The sequence below is a fragment of the Somniosus microcephalus genome, chromosome 3 (assembly GCF_052327205.1).
Source record: "Somniosus microcephalus isolate GS21.2 chromosome 3, FLI_Smic_1.0, whole genome shotgun sequence".
In the NCBI taxonomy this organism is placed as follows: Eukaryota; Metazoa; Chordata; class Chondrichthyes; order Squaliformes; family Somniosidae; genus Somniosus; species Somniosus microcephalus.
Window position 1 is genome coordinate 67,121,456 of NC_140989.1, and position 18,991 is coordinate 67,140,446.

Genomic DNA, 18,991 nt, shown 5'->3' on the forward strand with positions numbered 1-18,991 from the left:
AAATTTCACACTGCACAAAATTAAAATTTGTTTTCCAGGTTCTTAACATTTGTTTAGCAGTAATAATGCTGTTAAAACCCCAGTTACACCTAATCCCCTTGGGTCTAACCTTTGGTGGGGAATTTAACAGCGTACTTACTGTGGAAGAGCCGAAGTTTTCATCAGTTTCCCTGATTTGGGTGATTACATAGATTGCCGGCTCGGTGGGGAGTGGCGGGAGGGCGGCACAGTGCAGCCTGTTCTGGAGCAGTCAATGACAGACCGCAACTTCAGGATTTCCTGCGCCAAATCCTGAAGTTGCAGTCAGTTTCAAAGGCGGAATTGAGGTGAACGCTGCCAGTTTGCTGTCATCCCATTTATAGGCATGTCCTGAATGGGTTGTTTTGAATGATGCCAGGAACCCACCTTTCTGGGCAAGTATTTGAAAGTATTCCCATGCTCCCCCAATTAATATTTGCCTTTAAGGACATCAGTCCCTCCAAATTGTGTTAGAGCCTGTAATAAGCCCCTTGGATACAGTTACTGAATATATATCTGAAGTAATGTTTTAGGTATTGATTTTGATCAAACTACACAAGTATTTGCTTACTAGTTCTGCATGTTAAACTGGAAAGAGACAGCAGGCCAATAAGCATCTAAGTTAATATTTTTGCTGCAACCCTTTTAGTTGTGATGAAGAGTTTTATCTGAAATGTTAACCCTTTTTCAGATGCTGGCTTAGCTGCTTTTGTATTTCCAGCATTTTCTATTACAGATTTCCAACACTTATCCTGTTTTTATTTCAGATTTCAGCATTCATCATTACATATGGGTGGGGGAAAGTGTTTTGGCACTATGCTATGACCCTCAACAAATCTTGTAATTTACTACACTTGCTATGTCTAATGCAATTTTCTACCTAAGTACTGCAATTTTACATAAAACAAAATCCTGGGGGTGGCAAAAATCACGGTATCCAAACAACGGCAAATCATACTCACTGCATATTTGCAGTTTGCAAATGCACCCTCTGTTTGTGATGGAATGGATTGTACTTTCATTATTATTAAATGGTCCAATTTTTATATGTTATGACCAGAAAAAATTTACCTGAATCTTTTTATATCGGTATGTACATACAGGAAACTTTCTGGTATCCGGCACTGATGGGACCGAGCTGTTGCCATTCCATCAAAACTGCCGGAGAAACCAGTGCTAATGTTAAAACATACGGAGCTTCTGAGCTCCGTGTGGAGCAACAAACCCTGTTGCTTAGCAACAGCTTCAAAACAGTCGGCGTAGCTTGCAAGCGTCTCTGTAGCTAAGCAACAGCTTCAGCTAAACCTTGCAGAGCCACGACTGGAGTAAAAAAGCAACGAGAAGTAAAAAAAACTTACCTGAACCGACTCCTGAATTTTGCCGGTGGATAGAGCTTTCTGGACATTTAACCTCCGGTTAAACGAAAGTTTCCTGTATATAAAATTATATACAGTAGAATTAAACTTACTAGAGGAATTGAGGTCATTGCCTACAACAACCTACAGTGCAAAGCATCCCATTGGCATTCCTGCAAGCTTGATATCAGTTTCTGGTTATCCTATAATACATTTGTCAAGTCTCCTGAAGTGTAAGTCTTACTTACTTTCAACTAAATGTATTAAAAATGGTACAATTGACACCCATCTACAGAGGCGGACAAGTTTCAAATAACAAAAATGTAGCTGGTACAAGAGATCAAGCAGAATCTGGGATGTAACTATAACATGCAAAAATAAAAACTTTTCATATTGAAATTGCATAGAATTTGCAGCATAGAAACAGGCCATTTGGCTCAACTGGTCTATGCTGGTGTTTATGCTCCACACGAGCCTCCTCCCACTCTACTTCATCTACACCTAACAGCAGGTCCTTCTATTTCTTTCTTCCTCGTGTACTTACTTAGCTTCCCCTTAAATGCATCTATGCTATTCGTCTCAACTATCCTACGTGGTAGCAAGTCCCACGTTCCAACCACTCTGGGTAACAAAGTATCGCTTGAATTCATTATTGGATATATAACTGAATCTTACATTTATGACCCCTGAATTTTTTAATATCAGTATATACATACATAAAATTATATGAAATGTTTGTTGTGAAAGCACATGGTGAGTAAATACTGTCAGCTGCAGGGTTATTGTTGTATGCAGGATGATAAAGATTTTGATGCAGAGTTATCTGTTTTTTTACTGAATGAATGCATGTCCTGAATGGGTTGTTTTGAATGATGCCAGGAACCCACCTTGTACAGTGTCTATTGGTGTGTCTGCCTTTTTCCTCCTCTGAAGTAATGACTCATGCTTGGAGTACAATGCCTTTAAGCCACTCATATTGTACCCAACTGCCCATCCTTCTATGTAAGCCAAGACACTGAAGACCAAGTTTAACCCTGCCAGCCTGGTGGAAACTGGGCAGTTAAAATTGCTTGGGAAACTTGTTTGACAATATCCCACACCCTTCCATTTTTAACCTGCTCTTCTGAGCAGGCAGGGGGACACCTGGTGGAAACCAGCGGGGCCCTGCTTTAAAGAATGCAGATCGGGCTGCGATTATGTCATCGGACCCGACAGCTATTTCCATTAGTGGCCTGAGCGGGGAAGCAGTTGTGGCTTTCCCCCAGGTGAACATGGCAGGGGGAAAGAGCATGGGCCAGAAGAGGCCCAAACAGGTAAGTTTTTTAAAACTTTTGGTTTGCATGTGGGCCAGGAGGAGCAGGATTGCCCCACAAGGAATGTTTAGGCGTCCATTATCTCAGGTTCCCCCACCCCTCGATCACGAGACCCTGCCAAAACTCACTCCCTGCGACATACACATACCTGAGTGCCGGGAACTGTTCCTTTGGTGACAGGCGGCAGCTGTCTGGCACCTGATGTTCTGCTCCTACCCATCTGCCATTTCTGCCGATTTCAGATGGGTAACACACTGTCGAGGTTCAGATGGTTTGCTGTCCACCTTGGACCCTTCCTATCTGATGCTGTCCCGAGTTAAAATCAGGACTTGAGTGTCAGCGGGGCATTCGAGTGTGGGTGCCATCGCAGTTCAGCCCAATTTTTTCCACCTGACAGCCACACATGCAAGCTTACCAGCAGGAGTGACTGGGTAGTAATCAGGAGCTGCAGCTCTGCCTGGTTTTTTTTTCTTGCATTTCCTCCTCTCCCCAGGCCCCATTTCCCTAACTGGGGAAATTTTAGCAACACTATTATCATCCTACTGAAATCAGCTATCTTGGCAAAGAATGAAGATTGAACTTGTGACTTTTCTGTAGAGTACTACAGTACACTGGGCATTAACCCACTGAGCTATCAGAAGAGCTTGCTTTTTTCTTGGGGGAAAAAAAAATGATTTGAGAGTTGTGTTGCGGGTGATGGTGCTAAAATTTTCACTCTAGCTAAATTAGTAAAAACAGACCATTGCAGAGGGAATCCTGTCTTGTCTTTAAAAATAGATACTTTTCTTCAAGCAGAACATTGGGGTAAAGATTTGACTATTGCCCAATATGGGGTTGGACCCATTTTAGACACCTTTGGGGGCATGGAGACAACACTATGCAATTGGTGTTTCTGCCCCCTTTTCTGCACCTGAAAAAAAGGTGCAGCAGTATCAATTCCTCCCCCATTTTGTTCAATTTCCCTGTCTATTAGATATTTTTTAAACCTTGTACAATAATTTAAGAGAAAATGCAATGCAGGTTTTCTGAAGTTCTCATATGGCCACCTGCCTTTTAAATTAAAAAAAGTTCATTCCAGACAAATGGTTTTTTGTAGATGGTGGAGATTTATGATGTACAACTGACTTTTATTTCCCCCTTTTTATTTAAAGTCTACTCAGAAAATCAATGCACGTTGGACAACGGAGGAACAGCTGCTTGCAGTACAAGGTGGGCTTCATCCAAAGGCCTGAATCTGAAGCTGGGATTTCATCAATGCTCTTACTCTTTTGTTACTTTATAGATATTATTGAATCAATCAAAAAATTCCTAAGGCCCCTCGGGAGTGTTGGACTTTTCAGAACACTCAGACTCATCTATACCCTTCCACTTAGCCACCAACAATCTTAAGGGAAAAGGGATCCATTTTTTTTCTAGAAGAATTCAGAATGTTTTGTACTGTTATTAGTAATACTGTTAATGGCCAAGATTGATATATAAAATTAAAATAAAAGGATTGACCTATGCAAATATAAAGCTTACTGCTTAAAGATTATGACAACTATTAGTTACACTAGTGAATGCTATTTCAGATGAGCTTCTGTGGGATTTTAAATCATAACAAGCAGCAGTTCATGAAACATGTTGATTTACCCCTGATCCTCTCTAACTTTTACCGCTGCACAATAGAGAGCATCCTGACAAACTGTATCACAGTATGGTATGGCAGCTGTAGCTACTATGACCGGAAAGCCATAGTCAAAACTGCCCAACGCATTACCGGCACCCGGCTACCGACCATAGAGCACATATACCAGAAACGCTGTTTACGGAGGTCACGGTCCATCATCAAAGACCCTACCCACCCCAGCCACAGTCTGTTCGCCCTCCTGCCATCTGGGAGACGCGACAGATGCATTCGCACCCGTACGACCAGATTTAGGAACAGCTTCTTTCCCAGGGCTGTCATCCTACTGAACTCCACAAATAAACTCTAAAGCCTGCACATCTGTCAATGCACTTTATTATGGTTATGTTTATGTTAATGTATTACAAGCCAAATGTATGTTGAATGTTTAAATGTCTTAATCTAAATGTACACTCTCGGGAGCCACAAGCCTACATTTCGTTGTACTGCATTTGTGCACTAACAATGACTTGATTTGATCTTGTGAGCAGGATGTACAGGAAACTTTGGTTTATCCGGAGGTTAACTGTCCGGAATGCTCGAGGCACCAGCAAAAATCAGGAGCCGTTTTGTTAGGTTTTTTTTCTTTTCGTTGCTTTTTTTTCACCAGTCAGGCTTTGCAAGGTCTCGCTGAAGCTGTTGCTAAGCTACAGAGATGCTTGCAAGGTACGGCCGACTGTTTAGAAGCACAGGGTTTGTTGCCAGTATGTTTCAACATTAGCGCTGGTTTGTCCGGCAGTTTTGATGGGACGGCAACAGCTCAGTCCCGTTGGTGCCGGATAGCACAAAGTTTCCTGTATACAGATTCATCAGATACTTGGGACATCCATAATTGTTTTTTGACAGGAATGCAAAGGACTTTTTTCTTGACCTACTCTTAAGAAAATTCTGAACATTTTGTGTTTACACAATGTTCTTGGATCATTAATCTCCCCCCCACCCCCAAACCCCAACCCACTGATCTGGTGTATTAAAGCAGATTAGTGCTAAACTAGACAGACCATAAGGTCCCAGATTGAAATCGAGTCTATGTAGACTTTATTAATCTCAGCTAGAGCAGCAGTTTGGGACACTATAATTGACCTCAGATTTGAGCTAGATAGGGGGCAAGTATCCATTCGAGTTTCTGCTCCTTTTCGCTATCCACTGATAGTTTTGGAAAATCTATGTCTGTGAGAACAGAATCAAGCTCAGTTGTAATGCATTTCAAAGTCACTATCTAGGCTCACACATGAAGGGTGACCATTTATGCCTCAGCCCTAACATCAGATCACCACCTTCTACTTTACCATTATGATATTTTTCTGTTTCCCACTCCAGCTGTCCTGTGGCCTCCAGAGTAAGATTGTCAACTGCTGAATTATGGGCCTTTTTGAGCTTGGGGGACCTATACCCCCTTTGAACTGAGCTGAGACTACACAAACAATTTTTTTGCTACAGCAGAGGAGGCCACCTTCTAGTTGCTGTGAACTGCTTCTTCTAGCTAGTGTGAACTGTATTTGAACCGAGGTAAAGGCCAGTGTCCAACCCACTGTTTTCCACTGCTCCCTCTTTTTTTTTTAATAGTAATTTTACATTAGAGTGTTACCATCTCTTAAAAAATGAAACTTCCAAAAATCAACATTAAAATTCTTACATTTTATTGTCTTTCTCAGTTACTATTTTTGCATTCAGTCTTATAATGGAGAGATTTGGAGATGTAGTAATCTTGAGTTTAAGAAGTTGAGTTAGCATTGAAATAGTCACTTGATCCAGAGATGCTTTAGCTTCAAGTGGATGTGTTAATTCAGCTCCCCTACACTTTAGGGCTCAGTAACTCCTCCAATCCAGTTCACCCGATGATGTTGGAACTTTAGTATGTCCCAAAAGATTTAAAACTAAAGATACAAGTAAAATATTAGAATTAAGTTTCTATGTAATACACACACTGCACGGATAGTGACATTCCTTTTCTTAAATAGTTCTAAACATCTGAAGCTATGTTGGCATGTGAAAATACTCCACTATTAAAACTAGGGATTCTTGTTTCATTAAGCAGTACTTTTTAATTACACGTGCAAAATGTTTTGTTCTCGTATTCCTCCACATCAGTAATGAAATAACACATTCAGGTAATTATTCACCTGAATTCACTTTGAATTTTATAGACACAGCAAAACTATTCACCTATGTAAAAATGTGCCTTCTCTTTCCCCCTCCCCCCACATATGTCACTTACATTGGCCATTTCCTAGTTTTCCATTTGGATGTTTACAGTAATTTCCCCTCTTACTGCTTCGTTGTTGGGAGAAGACTTTACAAGCTAAAATGTCTTGTGTGACTGTTGCAGGTGTCCGCAAATATGGGAAGGACTTCCAAGCCATCGCAGACGTAATTGGAAACAAAACTGTTGGCCAAGTGAAGAACTTTTTTGTTAACTACAGACGTCGTTTTAATCTTGAAGAGGTCCTGCAGGAATGGGAGGCAGAGCAAGGAACACAAGAATCAAATGGAGTTTCTCCCACATCAGGAGAGGAAGGAAAACCTACTTTGAATTCTCTTCCGGCAAAAAGTCCAGATGTAGAAGAGGAGGTAGTACATTTTCCATCCTTAACCTTTGTTTGTACCAGAAGTGTATTTGCAATGTTTAAAAACAAATACTAACTATTTTACTACACCAAGTTTCTTTCTGACACAAATCTTTACCTTGGAATAATTGCAATATGGTTTTTGAAAACTAAAATAGGCACGTTCATGTATACACTGCTGATCTGATACAGGAAACTTTGTGCTATCCGGCACCGACGGGACCGAGCTTCTGCCGTCCCATCAAAACTGCCAGATAAACCAGCGCTAATGTTGAAACATACGGAGATTTTGAGCTCCGTATCTGGCAACAAACCCTGTTGCTTGGCAACAAACCCTGTTGCTTAGCAACAGCTTCTAAACAGTCGGCCGTACCTTGCAAGCGTCTCTGTAGCTTAGCAACAGCTTCAGCGAGACCTTGCAGAGCCTGACTGGTGGGAAAAAAAAAGCAACGAAAAGAAAAAAAACCCTAACGAAACGGCTCCTGATTTTTGCCGGTGGCTCGAGCTTTCCGGACAGTTAACCTCCGGATAAACCAAAGTTTCCTGTAATTTGATGCATAATATATATTTCAATAAAGTTTAAAAAGGTGAATAGCCTAAAATTAACAACAATGTTTAAAAACAGTGAATAAAAATTATAAGTTTGATGCACATAATTTTGGGCGGCTCAGGTAAGTTATTAAACTTTTCCTCTCTTTGAACTCCTTGTGGGCCAGGAGGAGCAGGAGTCCTCCTTCCATGCTCTGGCTGCTGGGTGTCCCATGTGGATAATGAGGCATCTATGTGGGAACAAGCTCTTGGCCACCACTAAGGAGGATGAAGCTCATCTTCAATGTTCGCTAAGACCAATCCCTAGTTTATACAAGCCAGAAGAAAAGGCCTTCTGTAAATTGGAGCCTCCGGTCTCAATAGCACAGTCAGTGTTAGTAAGGGAAACTATGTCTGTGCTTTTGTACCTCTCGCCTCAGAGGCTACCCTGCAATATCTGTGAAATTGTCATTTGCTTGATGATGGCCTGGCAGGTTTCTCAATCTGCCTTTTGCATTAATACACAGATGCCCATTAGGTCACAAAGGTCTCTGACATATCATGCAGGGAGGTCTGAGGATTAGCAAAGAGGATTGCATGAAGCGCTTCTACTCATTAATGAACTCCCTTCTAGAGGTAGCACATGTAAGATAAGAATCCATGGACCCTACAGCAGAGGAACATCTGGCCCTCTGTTCTGGTTGTTCCTCTGCAGCCACTTAGGCTTTCTCCTCTTCACCTTGTATTTTTGTGCAGTATTCTTTAGAAATAGACACAATGTACACTTTCAGCATTTGGAAGAATGTAGAGTGGCACAACATGCTGTAGCTAATATTTTACAGGCCAGTCACAAATTTCAAACCTCAACATTATGGACGTGGAATTGTAGGTGTGATCAGATCTGAGAAGTTGTGCTGCTGCTTCTTATGCTTCTTTGCTGATGCTGCACAATGTTGAGGGCATCGTGTATGTTGGATACGTACTATGGGCAGCGACTTCTTTTTAATCGTTCCTGGGATGTGGGTGTCGCTGGCAAGGCCAGTACTTATTGCCCATCCCTAATTATCCTTAAGGTGGTGGTGAGCCACCTTCTTGAACCGCTGCAGTCCGTGTGGTGAAGGTACTCCCACAGTGCTGTTAGGGAGGGAGTTCCAGGATTTTGACCCAGTGACCATGAAGGAACAGCGATATATTTCCAAGTCAGGATGGCGTGTGACCTAGATGGGAACTTGCAGGTGATGGTGTTCCCATGCGCCTGCTTCCCTTGTCCTTTTAGGTGGTAGTGGTCGTAGATTTGGGAGGTGCTGTTGAAGAAGCCTTGGCGAGTTGCTGCAGTGCATCTTGTAGATGGTACACACTGCAGCGCTGGTGGTGGAGGGAGTGAGTGTTTAAGGCGGTGGATGGGGTGCCAATCAAGCAGGCTTCTTGAGTGTTGTTGGAGCTGCACTCATCCAGGCAAGTGGCAAGTATTCCATCACTCCTGACTTGTGCCTTGTAGATGGTGGAAAGGCTTTGGGGAGTCAGGAGGTGAGACACTCGCCGCAGAATACCCAGCATCTGACCTGCTCTTGTAGCCACAGTATTCATGTGGCTGGTCCAGTTAAGTATCTGGTCAATGGTGACCCCCCAGGATGTTGATGGCGGGGGATTTGGCGATAGTAATTTCATTGAATGTCATGGGGTGGTGGTTAGATTGTCTCTTGTTGGAGATAGTCATTGCCTGGTACTTGTGTGGCGTGAATGTTATTTGCCACTTATCAGCCCAGGCCTGAATGTTGTCCAGGTCTTGCTGCGTGCGGGCATGGACTGCTTCATTATCTGATGAGTTGCGAATGGAACTGAACACTGCAATCATCAGCGAACATCCCCACTTCTGACCTTAGAATGGTGGAAAGCTCATTGATGAAGCAGCTGAAGATGGTTGGGCCTAGGACACTGCCCTAAGGAACTCCTGCAGCGATGTCCTGGGGCTGAGATGATTGACCTCCAACAACCACAACCATCTTCCTTTGTGCTAGGTATGACTCCAGCCAGTAGAGAGTTTCCCGCTGATTCCGATTGACTTCAATTTTACCAGGGCTCCTTGATGCCGCACTCGGTCAAGTGCTGCCTTGATGTCAAGGGCAGTCACTCTCACCTCACCTCTGGAATTCAGCTCTTTTGTCCACGTTTGGACCAAGGCTGTAATGAGATGTGGAGCCAAGTGGTCCTGGCAGAATCCAAACTGAGCATCGGTGAGCAGGTTATTGATGAGCAAGTGCCGCTTGATAGCACTGTCGACGACACCTTCCATCACTTTGCTGATGATTGAGAGTAGACTGATGGGACGGTAATTGGCCAGATTGGATTTGTCCTGCTTTGGGTGGACAGGACATACCTGGACAGTTTTCCACATTGTCGGGTAGATGCCAGTGTTGTAGCTGTACTGGAACAGCTTGACTAGAGGCACAGCTAGTTCTGGAGCACAAGTCTTCAGTACAACAGCCAGGATGTTGTTGGGGCCCATAGCCTTTGCTGTATCCGGTGCACTCAGCCATTTGTTGATATCACGTGGAGTGAATCGAATTGGCTTAAGACTGGCTTCTGCGATGGTGGGGACGTCAGGAGGAGACCGATGGGGATCATCCACTCAGCACTTCTGGCTGAAGATGGTTGCAAACGCTTCAGCCTTGTCTTTTTTACTCAGATGCTGAGCTGCACCATCATTGAGGATGGGGATATTCATGGAGCCTCCTCTTTCCGTTATTTGTTTAATTGTCCACCACCATTCACGACTGGATGTGGCAGGACTGCAGAGTTTTGATCTGATCCGTTGATTGTGGGATTGCTTCACTGTTTAGCATGCATGTAGCCCTGTCTTGCAGCTTCCCCAGGTTGGCACCTCATTTTTAGGTAAGCCTGGTGCTGCTCCTGGCATGCTCTTCTACACTCCTCATTGAACCAGGCTTGGTCCGCTGGCTTGATGGTAATGGTAGAGTGAGGGATATGCCGGGTCATGAGGTTACAGAGTGTGATGGAGTACAATTCTGCTGCAGCTGATAGCACACAGTGCCTCAGGGATGCCCAATTTTGAGCTGCTAGATCTGTTCTGAATCTATTCCATTTAGCACGGTGGTAGTACCACACAACACGATGGAGGGTGTCCTTTTGTGTGAAGACGGGTCTTCGTCTCCACAAGGACTCTGCGGTGGTCACTGCTACCAATGCTGTCATGGGCAGATGCATCTGCGACAGGTAGATTGGTGAGGACGAGGTCAAGTAGGTTTTTCCCTCTTGTTGGTTCTCTCACCACCTGCCGCAGGCCCAGTCTGGCAGCTATGTCCTTTAGGACTCGGCCAGCTCAGTCATTAGTGGTGCTACCGAGCCACTCTTGGTGATGGACATTGAAGTCCCCCACCCAGGGTACATTCTGTGCCCTTGCTACTCTCGGTGCTTCTTCCAAGTGGTGTTCAACATGGAGGAGTACTGATTCATCAGCTGAGGGAGGGCGGTAGGTGGTAATCAGCAGGAGGTTTCCTTGCCCATGTTTGATCTGAAGCCACAAGACATCATGGGGTCCGGAGTCAATGTTGGTGACTCATAGAAACATAGAAGATAGGAGCAGGAGTAGGCCATTCAGCCCTTCGAGCCTGCTCCGCCATTCAATGAGATCATGGCTGATCATCCAAATTCAGTACCCTGTCTCTGCCTTCTCCCCATATCCCTTGATCCCTTTAGCCTCAAGAAATATATCCAACTTTTTCTTGAATATATTTAATGAACTGGCCTCCACCGCCCTCTGTGGCAGAGAATTCCACAGGTTCACCACTCTCTGGGTGAAGAAATTCCTCCTCATTTCAGTCCTAAATGTCCTACCCCTTATCCTTAGACTATGACCCCTGGTTCTGGACTCTCCGACCATCGGGAACATCCTTCCAGCATCTAGTCTGTCCAGGCCTGACAGAATTTTATAGGTTTCGATGAGATCCCCTCTCAATCTTCTAAACTCCAGTGAGTATAAGCCCAATCGACACAATCTCTCCTCCTACGTCATTCCTGCCATCCCAGGTATCAGCCTGGTGAATCTTCGCTGCACTCCTTCCATGGCAAGAACGTCCTTCCTCAGATAAGGCGACCAAAACTGCACACAATACTCAAGGTGTGGTCTCACCAAGGCCCTGTACAACTGTAGCAAGACATCCTTGTTCCTGTACTCGAACCCTCTTGCTACGAAGGCCAACATACCATTTGCCTTCTTAACCGCCTGCTGCATCTGCATGCTTACCTTCAGCGACTGGTGCACAAGAACACCCAGGTCTCTTTGCACTTCCCCTTCTCCCAATCTATTGCCATTCAAATAATAATCTGCCTTCCTGTTTTTGCCACCAAAGTGGATAACCTCCCATTTATCCACATTATAGTGCATTTGCCATGTTTCTGCCCAATCACCTAACCTGTCCAAATCGTACTGGAGTTTCATGACATCCTCCTCACAGCATACGCTCCCACCCAGCTTTGTGTCGTCTGCAAATTTGGAGATATTACATCCAATTCCCTCGTCCAGATCATTAATATATATTGTAAACAGCTGGGGTCCTAGGACCGATCCTTGCGGTACCCCACTAGTCACTGCCTGCCACTCGGAAAACGACCCGTTTATTCCAACTCTTTGCTTTCTGTCTGCCAACCAGTTCTCTATCCAAGTCAATACCTTGCCCCCAATCCCATGTGCCTTAATTTTGCACGCTAATCTCTTATGCGGGACCTTATCGAAAGCCTTCTGAAAGTCCAAATACACCACATCCACTGGTTCTCCCTTATCTATTTTACCAGTTACATCCTCAAAAAATTCCAGTAGATTAGTCAAGCATGATTTACCTTTTGTAAATCCATGTTGACTTTGTCTGATCCTGTCACTGCTTTCCAAGTGCTCTGCTATTACATCTTTTATAATGGACTCTAGCATTTTCCCCACTACCGATGTAAGGCTTACCGGTCTATAATTCCCCGCTTTTTCTCTGCCACCTTTTTTGAATAGTGGGGTAACATTAGCTACCCTCCAAATCATGGGTACTGTTCCAGAGTCTATTGAGTTCTGGAAGATGACCAGCAATGCATCTATTTCTAGGGCCACTTCCTTAAGTACCCTGGGATGTAGATTATCAGGCCCTGGGGATTTATCGGCCTTCAGTTCCATCAATTTTCCTAACACCATTTCCCTACAAATACTGATTTCTTTCAGTTCCATCCTTTCATCAGACCCTATGTTCCCCGGTATTTCTGGGAGGTTATTTGTGTCCTCCTTTGTGAAGACAGAACCAAAATATGTATTTAGTTGGTCTGCCATTTCCTTGTTCCCCATTATAAATTCCCCCGATTCTGACTGCAAGGGACCTACACTTGACTTCACCAATCTTTTTCTCTTCACATATCTATAAAAGCTTTTACAGTCAGTTTTTATGTTCCCTGCAAGCTTACTCTCATATTCTATTTTTCCTTTCTTAATTAATCCCTTTGTCCTCCTTTGTTGAATCCTAAACTGCTCCCAATCCTCAGGATTATTGCTTTTTCTGGCCAGTTTGTATGTCCTCTCCTTGGATCTTATGCTATCCCTAATTTCCCTTGTTAGCCACGGTTGAGTCACCTTTTTTGTTTTATTTTTATGCCAAACTGGGATGATCAACTTCTGTAGTTCATCCATTCGGTCTTTGAATGTTTGCCATTGCCTATCCACCGTCAACCCTTTGAGTGCCATTCCCCAATCAATCCTACCCAACTTGCTCCTCAGACCATCGTAGTTTCCTTTACTTAAATTGAGGACCCTAGTTTCTGAGTCAACTACTTCATTCTCCATCTTAATGAAGAATTCGATCATATTATGATCGCTCCGACCCAAGGGGCCTCGTACAACAAGATTGCTAATTAATCAGTCTAAGATGGCCTGATCTCTGGTTGGTTCCTCGACATATTGGTCCAGGAAACCATCCCGTAAAAACTCCAGGAATTCCTCCTCCACAGTATTGTTACTAATTTGGTTAGCCCAATCTATATGTAGATTAAAGTCACCCATGATGACTGCTGTGCCTTTATTGCACGCTTCTCTAATTTCCCTTTTAATGCCATCCCCAACCTCCGCCTTACTGTTTGGAGGTCTATATACCACTCCCACTAATGTTTTTTTCCCCTTAGTATTTCTCAATTCTACCCATACAGATTCCACATCATCAGAGCTAATATCCTTCATTACAATTGTGTTAATCCCTTCTTTAACCAGTAATGCTACTCCTCCTCCCTTTCCTTTTTTCCTATCTTTCCTGAATATCGAATACCCCTGGATGTTGAGTTCCCAGTCTTGGCCATCCTTGAGCCACGTTTCCGTAATCCCAACCAAATCATATTCGTTTACCTCTATTTGCGCAGCCAATTCATCCACCTTATTACAAATGCTCCTCGCATTAAGACACAAAGCCTTCAGGCTTGTTTTTTTAACGCTCTTAGACCTATTAGAATTATTATTTACTGTGGCCACGTTTGATTTAAACCGTTGATTTCTCTGACTGGCACTTTTGTTTTTCTCCTTCCTATCTTTTGCTTTTATCCTTGTTTCCCTTTCCTCTGTCTCCCTGCTCAGGTTCCCAACCCCCTTCCATTTTAGTTTAAACCCTCCCCCACAGCACTAGCAAACACTCCCCCTAGGACATCGGTTCCAGCCCTGCCCAGGTGCAGACCGTCCGGTTTGAACTGGTCCCACCTCCCCCAGAACCGGTTCCAATGTCCCAGGAACTTGAATCCCTCCCCCTGGCACCATTCCTCTAGCCACGTATTCATCTGAAGTATCCTTCTATTTCTACTCTGACTAGCACGTGGCACTGGTAGCAATCCTGAGATTACTACCTTTGAGGTCCTGTTTTTTAATTTACCTCCTAACTCCCTATATTCCGCTTCCCGACTGTATACCACTGTGCCGCCATCCCCGGGGGGTCTGTCCTTCCAGTTGGACAGGACATACCGAGGGATGGTGATGGAGGAATCTGGGACGTTGGCTGAAAGGTACGATTCTGTAAGTATGACTATGTCAGGCAGTTGCTTGACTAGTCTGTGGGACAGCGCTCCCAATTTTGACACAAGTCCCCAGATGTTAGTGAGGAGGACTTTGCAGGGTCGACTGGGCTGGGTGTGCCATTGTCGTGTCCGAAGTCGATGCCAGGTGGTCCGTCTGGTTTTATTCTTCTTATTGTTTTCTGTAGTGGTTTGTTACAACTGAGTGGCTTGCCAGGCCATTTCAGAGAGCATTTAAGAGTTCAGCCACATTGCTGTGGGTCTGGAGTCACACATAGACCAGACCAGGTAAGGAAGGCAGATTTCCTTCCCTAAAGGAGATTAACCAGATGGGTTTTTACGACAATCTGATAGTTTAATGGTCACTATTCATAGAATCACCATTACTGATACTAGCTTTTTTTAAATTCCAGATTTATTTAATTAACTGAATTTAAATTCCCCAGCTGCCATGGTGGGATTTGGATCATTAGTCCAGGCCTCTGGATTACTACTCCAGTAACATAACCACTATGCTTCCGTTCCCGCTGAATTGTCCAACTGTGGGCAATTGGTTCAGTCACAAAGTCACACTACAGAGATTGTTCTGGAAACTGTTGATTCCTGTTTTCTGGAATGTGATTAATTGAAGACGCAGTGGTACATGCATTCATAAAATAAGTCGCAGACTGCAGAATATATACATAAATAATAACAGAAAATGCTGGAAATACTCAGCATGTCAGGCAGCATCTGTGGAGAGAGAAACAGAGTTAATTTTTCAGTTCAATGACCTTTTGTCAGAACTGGAATATAAACATAACACAATTAGTACATAATACCAATTTATCTTTCAGTAAAGCTACAATAGAAAACAGGTATTAATTCTTATTTGTGCTAACATCATATACAAATGAGCACTGAGCCACCAGAGCTCCACCTGGAAAGGAAGATTACTCAGCTGCATGAATAGTGAATGCTGCACTTCATTTCCCACGTGTGACTTCATGATGCATTGCCATTGTTCTGACCCCTGCTGGTAGTGGAATATCTTGCATATTGTTCAGGTCAAGAAGGCAGTGCTGCTCACCCATGTTCTTTCAAGTGATATCATCTATAATAGCAACGCAAGTAATAATCTGTGCCATACTGAATGGAGTACTGCGATTTGACTTGGTTTTTTTTGCCTCCTGTTTTTGTGCCTAGAATTGAATAAGTTCCTTTCACTGTCCATTCACTTGCCTCCGTATCTGCAGCTGCATTACACTTTGTTTCTTTATTAGGCCCTGCAAAAGTATATTAGTAGGGAAGACTATATAGAGACACTACAAGAAAAGGAAAATGGTGCACAAAGTCCCATCAGATTTCTAATTTAATAATAGAACAGGCGGGTGTGTCTTCGGAAAGAGTTGGGGAAGAAAATTGTGGATCTTGAGGAGAATTGTTAATTTAAAGGATGGTAAAAATGTTACTAGTAAATATGTGTTATGAGTATTGTAAGATGTAGTTACAACTGATGAAGATCCAGAAGCACTTGTGCTATACACTAATGACACATTTTGAAATTGTAGATATAAAGTCGTGTTCATTTAAATGTGTCTGTAAAGGGTGCTTGTTTTTATTTTGAGTTATGCCTAGTTTTTCTCTTATTTCTCTTGCAGGTTCAACCGCCTCCAGCTTCTGGCCCAGCACCTCCAACTCCAGTTACTGTAGCCGTTACAAGTGTAGCTACCTTAAACCAGCCTCCACCACTGCTTCGACCAGTGCTTCCCGCAGCTCCTGCTCTTCATCGTCAACCACCTCCTCTCCAGCAACAGACTCGTTTTCTACAGCCAAGACCTACCCTTAACCAACCTCCACCCCCACTAATTCGTCCAAGTAATCCTATTCCACCCCGCTTGAATCCTAGGCCAGTACTACAGCAACCTCCATCACTGATTGGAATTCAATCTGAATCACAGTCTTCATCTTTACATTGACTTGCTTTTTCTTTGTTTTTTAACATATCTTTAAAAAATTGCTTGTGTGGCTTGGTTTAACTGAAGATGCTTCACATAACCCAAAATTCACCAACTAAGAAGGATATTTAACACTATCTAATTGTATCTTGATCTAATCCATCTCTCTGAGTTCTACATTTTGGTGAATTGAACTCTTGATAACACAATTTAAATTAGATGGTTTATTGTATACGCTGTATGTACATATCTTTTTGTACAGAAAATAAAAGCCAGTAAGATTGACACCTGAGGAACTTAAGAAAAAAATGTTTTTAGCACAGTTATTTATGGAATCTGTTGCACCATAACTCTTGTTTAATTGCCCTGTAGTATATTTATTATATTTGAAGATACAGTATTCAGCAATTAAAGGCTAAAACATCAGGAAACATTTAAGATTGTATTGTATGAAATACAGTCTTTTGAAATTGTATTTTTATGGTTAAAACTTTTTGGACTTGACAACATTAACTTCTGGTTGTACGAGTCAAAACCTTGGTCCCAAGGAAGTGCACTTAATTCAACTTAGTTCCAAAATAGATCTTTTGTTTTGAAACACCAGCCGGTAAGATTGAAAATTAATCTTAACTTATTAAATGTTATCATTATCACTAATTTCAATGTCAAATTTTGTAAAATGATTAGCATAATTGAAAATGAGATAGTTACTGCAGTTAATTGGTTTTGGTACCAAAGAGATGCACTTGGTTTAGGATAACTCCAGAAAACCCTCTTGTTATTAGAATCTCAATTAAGTTAAATATCTGATCTCAGCTTAATCAAAATTTGTCATTATTCCTACCTTTTTAAACATCAATTTATAAAATGATTAATAGTTACTGAAATGTGGTAGTTGCTGCATTTTTGTAGCGTACAGATCTTTTAAATTCATGATAAATATTTTTAAATACATTTCTTTTAAACAAAAGCTATTATCACATGAGGTACAAGTAGTGAGTCCTGTTTGTACTGAGGTGAGCATCACTAAGGGTACATTCATCATGTTATCAAATATATCATTAAAGTTGTTGAGAATGGTAGCAAGGAATATGTCCTAGAACAGTTATTCCCAAGCCAATAGGTTGAGGATCTGAGTTATAAGGGTGTCCATCACTGGATGCTGCCATACACCTTTGAGTGTGAACCTTGTCAGTTTTCAGTCTAGCCATTAGACTGAGCAGTAGAATACAACAGGATACTTCCTCTGAGGGGGAGGTGGCCAGGCTAGCTCAGGCACAATTGCCTTACCCTAATAAAAATGTGCCTCCAGTTGGCTGCTGACAGAAGAGCATTAACCATGATCATGGATAAGAAGGCAGTCCACAGAATCATGCTTTCCCAGCTGAAGGACACTCAAATGCAGATTGTGCCCTGCAGGGAAATAAAGAGTGGGGGGGGGGGATTTTTCAAATAGTTTTTATTAAAAATGGCTTGAGACTGTATTGATATGCATTAATACTTCTGTTTATTTTTCAGTGTAAGATGTTTGAAAATACTAAAATGAAATTATACTGTAATTTGATGTAGAAGATAGCACAAAGAAAAACCTATAAAACCTCAAAGTACTTTAGTTTACTGTATATATTGACATGAATTTTGTCTTATTTTAGTTTTCTGTTTATAGGATGTGTACAGCTACTTGTGCATGTACAGTCAGCTTTCTTATTTATCTGTTTACTCAGCACATTCTGCATGTATTTCAAGCAGTATTTTTAGTGTAAGAAATTGTGTGCTTGCTCCTTTGCTGTATTAAACTTCTTTCTGGAAATGCTTTTCTTGTATTGTATCAGTTTTGTTTCAAAAGTATGAAGTTAATGCATTGTTATAATCAGACTTTACTACTTTATGTTGGGACCTATTGCACTTCACAAAGCGTTAATCCTATTGATGGCAGTTTGTTAACAAATATTGCAGTAAAAAATGTTTTCTAATTTCTGTAGTTTTGCTTGAGGCTGGCCAATTTTGTACTTGGATTAGCAAGCATTTATGTCTGGAGTTTCTATTACATAGTATTACATAGTATTTACAGCACAGAAACAGTCCATTCAGCCCAATAGGTCTGTGCCAGTGTTTATGCTCCACACGAGCTTCCTCCCACCTTACTTCATCTCAGCCTATCAACATATCCTTCTATTCCTTTCTCCCTCATGTACTTATCTAGCTACCCTTTAATGTCATCTATGATTTTCATCTCAACTACTCCATGTGCAACAAGTTCCACATTCTAACCACTCTCTTGAGTGAAGAAGTTTCTCCTGAATTCCTTGTTCGATTTATTAGTGACTATCTGACAGTCAGAGCTGGGTCAGAAATGAAACGAGAGGCGGCGGCACAGAGCAACTAAAGGCAGCGAGCGGACGGGGCGGAGACATCCTGCTGTCAGCTCCCGGCCCCTCCAGCTTCTCTGTGTTTCTCCTCATTAACTCTCCGATTCCAATTAAACTCGGGCACTCCAGATTCCCAGACTGGCCTCTTTCTGTCTCGAAGACCGGGATGTTTGCTGTCGAGAAAGTTTCATCAGAATTAA

At 42.4% G+C, this 18,991-nt stretch overlaps 1 protein-coding gene across 1 annotated transcript in view; it reads left to right on the plus strand.

Annotated features, from left to right (window-relative positions):
* Window positions 1-18,235, plus strand: part of rcor3 (REST corepressor 3) — a 115,810-nt gene extending 97,575 nt beyond the window's left edge. Inside the window, exons 10-12 of the mRNA XM_085980904.1 lie at window positions 3,838-3,895; window positions 6,682-6,923; window positions 16,126-18,235. Coding sequence (XP_085837030.1) covers window positions 3,838-3,895; window positions 6,682-6,923; window positions 16,126-16,443 — 618 coding nt within the window. The 3' untranslated portion in view covers window positions 16,444-18,235. The remainder of the gene's footprint in view (window positions 1-3,837; window positions 3,896-6,681; window positions 6,924-16,125) is intronic.
* The last annotated feature ends 756 nt before the right edge of the window (window positions 18,236-18,991 follow it).